Genomic DNA, 10,566 nt, shown 5'->3' with positions numbered 1-10,566 from the left:
GCCCTTAGCCGTGGTATATTGGCCATATACCACACCCCCTCAAGCCTTATTGCTTAAATAAACTTGACTTCTCTCTGTCTGTCCAATACAACCTCTAAATAAACTCGACTTCTCTCTGCCTTTACAATACAACCTCTAAATCAAATCAAAGTTTATTTGTCACGTGCGCCGAATACAACAGGTGTAGACCTTACAGTGAAATGCTTACTTACAGGCTCTAACCAATAGTGCAAAAAAGGTATTAGGTGAACAATAGGTAGGTAAAGAAATAAAACAACAGTAAAAAGACAGGCTATATACAGTAGCGAGGCTATAAAAGTAGAGAGGCTACATACAGACACCGGTTAGTCAGGCTGATTGAGGTAGTATGTACATGTAGATATGGTTAAAGTGAGGTAATATGTACATATAGATATTGTTAAAGTGACTATACACAATGCAAATAGTCCGGGTAGCCATTTGATTGCCTGTTCAGGAGTCTTATGTCTTGGGGGTAAAAACTGTTGAGAAGCCTTTTTGTCCTAGACTTGGCACTCCGGTACCGCTTGCCATGTGGTTATAGAGATAACAGTCTATGACTGGGGTGGCTGGGGTCTTTGATAATTTTTAGGGCCTTCCTCTGACACCGCCTGGTGTAGAGGTCCTGGATGGTAGGCAGCTTAGCCCCAGTGATGTACTGGGCCGTACACACTACTCTCTGTAGTGCCTTGCGGTCAGAGGCCGAGCAATTGCCGTACCAGGCAGTGATGCAACCAGTCAGGATGCTCTCGATGTTGCAGCTGTAGAACCTTTTGAGGATCTCAGGACCCATGCCAAACCTTTTTAGTTTCCTGAGGTGGGATAGGCTTTGTCGTGCCCTCTTCACAACTGTCTTGGTGTGTTTGGACCATTCTAGTTTGTTGTTGATGTGGACACCAAGGAACTTGAAGCTCTCAACCTGCTCCACTACAGCCCCGTCGATGAGAATGGGGGCGTGCTCGGTCCTCCTTTTCTTGTAGTCCACAATCATCTCCTTAGTCTTGGTTACGTTGAGGGATAGGTTGTTATTCTGGCACCACCCAGCCAGGTCTCTGACCTCCTCCCTATAGGCTGTCTCGTCGTTGTTGGTGATCAGGCCTACCACTGTTGTGTCATCTGCAAACTTAATGATGGTGTTGGAGTCGTGCCTGGTCATGCAGTCGTGGGTGAACAGGGAGTACAGGAGGGGACTGAGCACGCACCCCTGCGGAGCTCCAGTGTTAAGGATCAGCGTGGCAGATGTGCTGCTACCTACCCTCACCACCTGGGGGCGGCCCGTCAGGAAGTCCAGGATCCAGTTGCAGAGGGAGAGGGAGGTGTTTAGTCCCAGGATCCTTAGCTTAGTGATGAGCTTTGAGGGTACTATGGTATTGAACGCTCAGCTGTAGTCAATGAATAGCATTCTAACATAAGTGTTCCTTTTGTCCAGGTGGGAAAGGGCAGTGTGGAGTGCAATAAAGATTGCATCATCTGTGAATCTGTTTGGGCGGTATGCAAATTGGAGTGGGTTTAGGGTTTCTGGGATAATGGTGTTGATGTGAGCCATTAGCAACCTTTCAAAGCACTTCATGGCTACGGACGTGAGTGCTACGGGTCTGTAGTCATTTAGGCAGGTTGCCTTTGTGTTCTTGGGCACAGGGACTATGGTGGCCTGCTTGAAACATGTTGGTATTACAGACTCAATCAGGAACATGTTGAAAATGTCAGTGAAGACACCTGCCAGTTGGTCAGCACATACCCAACTTAAACTCAACTTCTGTCTGTCTGTCCAATACAACCTCGAAATCAACTCGACTTCTCTCTGTCTGTCCAATACAACCTCTAAATAAACTCGACTTCTCTCTCTCTGTCCAATACAACCTCTAAATAAACTCGACTTCTCTCTCTCTGTCCAATACAATCTCTAAATAAACTCGACTTCTCTCTCTCTGTCCAATACAACCTCTAAATAAACTTGACTTCTCTCTCTGTCCAATACAACCTCTAAGTAAAGAAAACCACATGTAAGATACAGGAGGATCATTTATAGAGTGTCCCACATATACATTACTGTATGTAAATCATTTATTGAAAGTTTCAGAGTGTTGTTTCTACATTTAATTCAGTCATGAGCAGTTCTTTACCATTGCTGCTGCACACCTAGTGATCATGTCAGCATGCATTGCACCCATCCCACCACAGGAGTCATTTGAGCACAATGGGACAAGAACAGCCCTGCTGGCCAGCTGTGACAGAGCCTGGACTCGAACCAGAATATCTACTGGCACAGCTTGCACAGCAGTGCAGTGCCTTAGATCACTGCGCCATTCAGGAGGCTCTATCCATTCCTAAAACGATGGAGATTGGTCATGATAGAACCCTACTCTGCTCCCCTCCATTTTAATCCCTTGTGCTAAAAGCTCTGACGTAAGCTTATTAACCTGTCTGGGCTAGGGGGCAGTATTTTCACGGCCGGATGAAAAACATACCCAATTTAACCTGTTGGGGCTCGGGGGCAGTATTGAGACATTTGGAAAAAAATATGTGCCCATTTTTAACTGCCTCCTACACCAACTCAGAAGCTAGGATATGCATATTATTAACACATTCGGATAGAAAACACTCTGAATTTTCTAAAACAGTTTGAATGGTGTCTGTAAGTATAACAAAACTCATATTGCAGGCAAAAACCTGTGAAAAATAGATCCAAAAAAATGTGGATTTTGTGACTGTACTATTTAGTGTCATTGTTTTATAGATACCATAGTGAGAAAGGATTCATTTCGCAACACCTACGGCTTCCACTAGATGTCAACGATCTTTATAAAGTTGTTTGAAGCGTCTATGATAAACAGAGAGCAAATTAGAATCCAAGGAAGTTGACATGTCATCACTTCATTTTTTTGCGCCTGCGCATAAATCTGAGAGACGTGAGTTTGTCATCATTTTTTATCTAGACATAGGATAGGTTGTGTGAAAATATTACTGATGTTTAACGTTAAAAATGGACCAAAAGATTAATGCTAAACAACATTTGACATGTTTGAACGAACATAAATAGATTATTTACTAGGTTTTTTTTAGCTTTTCGGCGTGATTTTACCAGCCCCACACCACGTTTTGTGGGAGCATAATGAACGCTAAGTACTTGGTGTTATTTGGACATAAATTATGAACTTTGTCAAAAGAAACCACATTTGTTCCGGACCTGGAATGCCTTCCGGACCTGGGATCCTGCCTTCTGATGGAGATAATCAAAGGTAAGGGGGTATTTACAATGTTATTATCGATTTTAGATGATGCTAACTGTATAGCATAGCCTGTTGTTCTTAGCATAGCACCCCGTTTATTGCAAAATGTGATTTCCCAGTAAAGTTATTTTGAGATCTGGCCATTCGGTAGCAATTACGAGATGATAATATATTATTCTTTGAATGACAATATTATAATTTACCAATGTTTTCGAATAGTAATTTTGTTATGTTCACCGGAAGCATTTCAGAGAAGAAAAAAATCTGAATTTCACGCTACTGTAAAATGCTGTTTTTGGATATAAATATGAACTTGATGGAACAAAAAATGCATGTATTGTATAACATAATGTCCTAGGAGTGTCATCTGATGGAGATTGACAAAAGTTAGTGCATAATTCAAGCTGGTTTCTGCTTTTGGTGATGCCTGACCTTGAATTGAAAATGGATGTTTGTACTTTTGTGGCTATGTACTGTCCTAACATAATCTAACTTTATGCTTTTGCCGTAAAGCCTCTTTGAAAATCGAACAATGTGGTTAGATTAAGGAGATGTTTATCATTTAAATTGTGTAAAATAGTTGATTGTTTGGGAAATTGAAATTATTAGATTTTTGATGTTTTGAATTTCCAGCCTTGTTAGCAATCCCGGCTCGGGGTTCATTGCTAACCTGTAGCCCCAATTAAACAGGTTACTACTCTGGCCCAGAAACTAGAATATGCATATTATTAGTCGATTTGGATCGAAAACACTCAGAAGTTTCTAAAACTGTTTAAATGGTGTCTGTGAGTATAACAGAATTCATATGGCAGGCAAAAACCTGAGAAAAATCCAAGCAGGAAGTGAAAAGTCTGAGAATTGTAGTTCTTCTTTTGATTCTCTATCGAAGCTCCAGTGTCTGTGGGATGACGTTGCACTTCCTAAGGCTTCCATTGGCTGTCTAAAGCCTTCAGAAAGTGGTTTGAGCATTTTTCTGTCACTGGGCAGAGTATAGGAGCACAGTTACTGAGTGGTCTGCCTGGCAACAAAGGGATTGGATATGCTCGGTCCCGCGAGCGCGCCCCTCGTTCTTTTTCTTCTTGAATGAATATGCTATTGTCCGGTTGGAATATTATTGCAATTTTACGTTAAAAATACCATAAAGATTGATTTTAAACAGCGTTTGACATGCTTCTAAGTACGGTAATGGAACATTTTGACTTTTCGTCTCTTGTTCCGCACTCGCGCGTTATGCCTTTGGATAAGTGATCTGTATGCACGAAGGTATTTGGACATAAATATGGATTATTTGGAACAAAAACAACATTTCTTGTGGAAGTAGCAGTCCTGGGAGTGCATTCTGACGAAGATCAGCAAAGGTAATACAATATTTCTAATTCTAATTCTGAGTTTAGGTTGCCCCGAATTTGGCGGGTGTCTGAATAGCTTGCTGTGATGGCTGAGCTATGTACTCAGAATATTTAAAAATGTGCTTTCTCCATAAAGCTATTTTAAAATCTGACACAGTGGTTGCATAAAGGAGTAGTCTATCTATAATTCTTAAAATAATTGTTATGTATTTTGTCAACGTTTATGATGAGTATTTTTGTAAATTGATGTGCACATTCACCGACGTTTTGGTGGGAATACATTTTCTGAATATCACGCGCCAATGTAAAATGCGGTTTTTGGATATAAATACGAACTTTATCGAACAAAACATACATGTATTGTGTAACATAATGTCCTAGGAGTGTCATCTGATGAATATCGTCAAAGGTTAGTGCTTCATTTCGCTGTGTTTTGGGTTTTATTGACACATGTCCTTGCTTGGAAAATGGCTGTGTGATTATTTTTGTCTATGTACTCTCCTAACATAATCTAATGTTTTGCTTTCGCTGTAAAGCCTTTTTGAAATCGGACAATGTGGTTAGATTAACGAGAAGTGTATCTTTAAAATGGTGTAAAATAGTCGTATGTTTGAGAAAGTTGAATTATGACATTTTGTTGTTTTTTAATGTTCCACCCTGATATTTCACTGGCTGTGTAGCGTCCCACCTAGCCCATAGAAGTTAAAGATCAGTGATACTATCAAGGGCAGTGTGCGGTTTCCTTTTTCCTTCATTTTGTGCTGTAAATAATTTTCTATATCATGACCCAAATGTAAAAGCTACATTTATCAGTTATATCCTAAACAATCTATTGATTTCCTGTTACTAGCCCTGTTAAGAAAATACACATATGCTGTGATATGTGAACAAATGGACAAGGTATCATCCATCCTCAGGTCTTTCAGTAAGTCACATCTTCATCATGAACAACCTGAAATAAAAATCATAATATTTTTAATACTGTAAACTCTTACGAGTTTTGTAATCCACCGTGTAGGGATGCACAAAAACTTACCCATTATGGATCTACATTTTCATTACCTGAATGGGATGACATGGTAGTTCATATTTTGAGAGAAAAAAATAGGCCTACTGTAACATTTATTGAAGTACAACTAAGAGACAAAATACACCTACTGAGAATAACTGAGATAAAACAGGTTCATAGAGGAAGGAAAGCACCGAGACATTCCCCCCCACCAGCTAAATTAGCATATTAAGGTATCTAGGCAATTGGTAGATTTCAGAAAGGTTTTTCGCTTTACCACAGTTTTCCTCGTCGCTGTTGTCGGAACAGTCGTTGTCTTTGTCGCACCTCCAGGTGGTCGGTATACACCTTCTGTTACTGCACTGAAACTGGCTGTCCATACACTTCCGTAAGTCCTCATGACCTGTTGGAGAGAGTTATGGTAGGTGTGAAAATGAATCTGGTAAAAAGATTGAAATCAGCAAGCACAAATGAATGGTTTCCACAGGTTGCATTTGTTGTTATTGACTTTACCTGCATTAGGTTAAATTTCAGCAAGGAAAGCTGTGAAATGACCCTTTTAAAATTTAATAATACATTCCCATTATGTCTTTAATGAATGACCCAGCTAAGCTTTACAGTATAGCAGCATATTAAACAAATATTGTTCTGATATTTCTTAATTTCTTTATTTTTCTGGATTATGTGTGTATTGTTATTTATTTTAATTGGTTTTAATGCCATGTATTACTGCCCTGTTGGAGCTAGAAACACAAGCATTTCAACTGCACATGCAATAACATCTAAAAATATGTGTACTTGACCAATAACATTTGATTAGATTTCAGATTAAGAGATAAATGTGATTATTACAAGAAATGTTATTTGCTCACTTTTGACTTTTCAATGAAACGGCTAGGAAACAAGGCTTATGGTCAGTTTTAAACTTGTGGTTATGTTATATTATTAGAAACCCTTCTGGAGGACTCTGGACTGAAGCTCAAAGTCAATACTGTACTGCTCTCTTCAGTGACACAAAAATGCAGTACAGACGTCAGAACACAGAAATCAGTTGGATCTTAAAGGGATAGTAGTCCCGTGTGGCTCAGTTGGTAGAGCATGGTGTTTGCAATGCCAGGGTTGTGGGTTCGATTCCCACGGGGGACCAGTACGGAGAAAATAAATGTATGAAATGTATGTATTCACTACTGTAATTTCCTCTGGATAAGAGCGTCTGCTAAATGACTAAAATGTAAAAATGGATAGTGTGAGATTTTAAGCCCTGCTTCGATTTACCCCAATCAAGATGAAATAATGGATAAAAATTGTATTTTTCTGCGTCCAGTATGAAGGAAGACAAAGGTAGTTTTGCGAGTCAATAACTGGAAGTCTACCGGAATGGCTAGCATGCTCAAGTTCATCTGACTCAGGGTAAGTAGGAAAAGGGCTTATTTGCCAAAATCTGGCACAATCCCTTTAAGTCAGTACTCACTGCATGTGGGGACTGAGGTCCATTCTCCTGAAAGGCAGAATATATCTGCATTCCCCTCCATCATGAAGGATCTTTTGCATTTATAAACCACTTTTGATCCATTACTAAACTTGTGTTGATAATGTTGAACAATGGTTGCATGGTTCACTTGAGGAGGTGCATCACAAGAACGACTGGCTGTGAAGATACAGTACAAACAATGATTAGTAAAGAAATAAAGGACAACGAAGTACAAGAGATGATAGTACTGAACGTTGTTCACAACACAAATGTTTCATATTTCCTGTCACACCAACATCCCCTCTTTCCTGTACCGAAAGTTTTCTGAGTTTTTACACTACTCTTTGCTATAGATCAATGTTAGAGCAGACAGTACTTACCCGTGCACAGAGGACTATCAGACCATCTACCATTCTCACATTTAATCATCCCCCACCAGCCTTCCATTGGTGTCTTCAGACCTTTATCACAGGCATAAGTCAAAGTCATGCCATCCTGGTACATTTCCTGCTCCGGGTCAACAAAGCCATTGTCCAGTTGGGGTCTTTGACAGCCTTTTCCAGATTCTTGAGCTGAAAAATGACAGAAAATACATGTATTATTATGCATCATCTGTCTGCACAATGACCTTTGTTCAACAAATACAGTGCATCTTGGATAAGAAATGTATAGATGAGTGTTTCTGCCCTGTACTAGGCCTTTTTATTAATTACACGTACACCACATATAGGCACTGCCTTTAGAAAAAACATCAGTGCTCACAATTCATTGAATGTGTAAAGAATACTAAATGCAATTTTCATTGAATGAATAGTTAGTGTATATCATAATGTCTTACCTTTAACACCGTAGGACCAGATGTGTAGTACAATAATGACATACAGTGGTATTTCCTTCATTCTCTCTCCACTGGTGTTACATGTACACTGAGAAATGAATTAACTGGAGTCTGAGTCTGAGTTGGGGCTTTTTAAATTCAACCAAGGTAATTATTGTCGGGGGTGGATCTTAAACTTGTGCCTTTGGGCAGCACTGTGGAAAAATACAAGATGTCACAATTAACAAAGAAGGATTTTTTTACAGTGGAAAAATAGTGAATTAATTAACATTTTAAATATTGTTTTTGTTCACATAATGAACTAAGGATTGTTTAAATCTGAAGTTGTGTGTTGAACTATCTTTAAAAACAAAAATCTTATTTTAAATTCCATGAAACTGTCCTATGGGCGATGCACTAGTTCCAAATATTTCTTATATTCTGTAAATGTCTCACCAAAGTTACTAGTGTTTGATCATTTTGAGACTGTTTCAGATGCATCCATGTTAAGAAATGAAAATGACTAATATCATTCAAGGACACGTATTGATCTTTTGTTAACAATTTATTTGAGGAAATGTCCATGACTAAGTTCCTGTGAAAAAATATGCATCCACACACAAATAATGTTGTGTTAAGATAGGAACTAATCAATGGTTGACACGTGTGTAGTTTTGATGGAGAAATTTGATTTAAAGAGATATATTGAAAATGAAATGTTGGATTTTGCAATGACTACGGGCCATTCAGCAAAATTAGAAGTATGTTTCGATGTCTGGATGAACTGTTTTAAGAGCATGGACCTGTGTTCCCTTCAATGCGCCAAATCAATTGAGAAAAACTGAAAATTCCAGACGGCTTTGAGATCTATTGAAGTCAAGAGGCAGATGTTAAGGGATACATAGACAAAATAATGTTTGTTTAGCAGACACATGCCAAGGGTCAAACAAATATTTGCAGTTTCTTTATGAACTGCACCAATTTCTTAACACCTTGTTGTCCAATTCAACCACGGAAAGTCTGAGACTTGACTAGCATGATTGTTGGCTTTTGACCAAAAGTGTAAACCAAAAATATGCTGATGCTTTGAATTGATATGGTGCAAATTGCCAAATATGACATGTCTGTGTCAAATCAAATCAAAGTTTATTTGTCACGTGCGCTGAATAGAACAGGTGTAGTTCTTACAGTGAAATGCTTACTTACAGGCTCTAATGAACAGCGCAATTTTAAAATAAAAAATAGGTATTAGGTGAAAAATGGATATCTAAAGAAATAAAAACAACAGTAAAAAGACACAGAAAAATAACTGTAGCGAGGCTGAATACAGCAGCGAGGCTATGACAGTAGTGAGACAATGACAGTAGTGAGACAATGACAGTAGTGAGGCTATGACAGTAGTGAGGCTATGACAGTAGTGAGACAATGACAGTAGTGAGGCTATGACAGTAGTGAGGCTATGACAGTAGTGAGACAATGACAGTAGTGAGGCTAAGACAGTAGTGAGACTATGACAGTAGTGAGGCTATGACAGTAGTGAGGCTATGACAGTAGTGAGGCTATGACAGTAGTGAGGCAATGACAGTAGTGAGGCAATGACAGTAGTGAGGCAATGACAGTAGTGAGGCAATGACAGTAGTGAGGCTATGACAGTAGTGAGGCTATGACAGTAGTGAGGCTATGACAGTAGTGAGGCTATGACAGTAGCGAGGCTATGACAGTAGCGAGGCTATGACAGTAGCGAGGCTATATACAGTAGCGAGGCTATATACAGTAGCGAGGCTATATACAGTAGTGAGGCTATGACAGTAGCGAGGCTATATACAGTAGTGAGGCTATGACAGTGGCGAGGCTATATACAGAGCGAGACTGACAGTAGCGAGACTATGACAGTTGTGAGGCTATGACAGTAGCGAGCCTATATACAGTAGCGGGGCTATAGACAGTATCGAGGCTTTATACAGTATCGAGGCTATATACAGTAGCGAGACTATGACAGTAGCGAGATATGACAGTAGAGAGACTATGACAGTAGCGAGACTATGACAGTAGCGAGACTATGACAGTAGCGAGGCTATGACAGTAGCGAGGCTATATACAGAGCGAGACTGACAGTAGCGAGATTATGACAGTAGCGAGATTATGACAGTAGCGAGGCTATGACAGTAGCGAGCCTATATACAGTAGCGAGGCTATGACAGTATCGAGGCATTATACAGTAGCGAGGCTATATACAGTAGCGAGACTATGACAGTAGCGAGGCTATGACAGTAGCGAGGCTATGACAGTAGCGAGGCTATAAACAGTAGCGAGATTATGACAGTAGCGAAGCTATATACAGTAGCGAGGCAATATACAGTAGCGAGGCTATGACAGTAGCGAGGCTATGACAGTAGCGAGCCTATATACAGTAGCGGGGCTATAGACAGTATCGAGGCTATATACAGTAGCGAGGCTATATACAGTAGCGAGACTATGACAGTAGCGAGACTATGACAGTAGAGAGACTATGACAGTAGCGAGACTATGACAGTAGCGAGACTATGACAGTAGCGAGGCTATGACAGTAGCGAGGCTATATACAGAGCGAGACTGACAGTAGCGAGATTATGACAGTAGCGAGGCTATGACAGTAGCGAGCCTATATACAGTAGCGAGGCTATGACAGTATC

The 10,566-nt window shown here is 39.9% G+C and overlaps 1 protein-coding gene across 2 annotated transcripts; it reads right to left on the bottom strand.

Moving 5' to 3' along the window:
* Nucleotides 1-254: 254 nt before the first annotated feature.
* On the bottom strand, nt 255-8,053 carry LOC106599177 (complement factor H-related protein 1). Of its 2 annotated transcripts, none has more exons than XM_082973278.1 (6): nt 7,916-8,053; nt 7,458-7,649; nt 7,078-7,254; nt 5,884-6,009; nt 5,634-5,659; nt 255-5,549 (listed from the first exon to the last, which is right to left on the bottom strand). In XM_082973278.1, exon 6 carries the CDS (start codon nt 1,172-1,174, stop codon nt 557-559), a length of 618 nt encoding a protein of 205 aa, XP_082829404.1. In that variant the 5' UTR covers nt 1,175-5,549; nt 5,634-5,659; nt 5,884-6,009; nt 7,078-7,254; nt 7,458-7,649; nt 7,916-8,053; the 3' UTR covers nt 255-556. The 2 variants fall into 2 exon arrangements, with proteins under 2 accessions (XP_082829404.1, XP_014045771.1); XM_014190296.3 differs by having other exon boundaries at nt 2,061-5,549.
* Nucleotides 8,054-10,566: the final 2,513 nt, after the last annotated feature.

This window comes from Salmo salar, chromosome 03 (genome assembly GCF_965601325.2).
Source record: "Salmo salar chromosome 03, fSalSal1, whole genome shotgun sequence".
NCBI lineage: Eukaryota > Metazoa > Chordata > Actinopteri > Salmoniformes > Salmonidae > Salmo > Salmo salar.
The sequence above is the reverse complement of the archived record's forward strand: the minus strand, read 5'-3'. Positions and strand labels throughout refer to the sequence as shown.

Bases quoted from the DNA above. Each gene is read 5' to 3' on its own strand.
- LOC106599177 (XM_082973278.1), bottom strand. From the start codon at position 1,174: ATGACCAGGCACGACTCCAACACCATCATTAAGTTTGCAGATGACACA.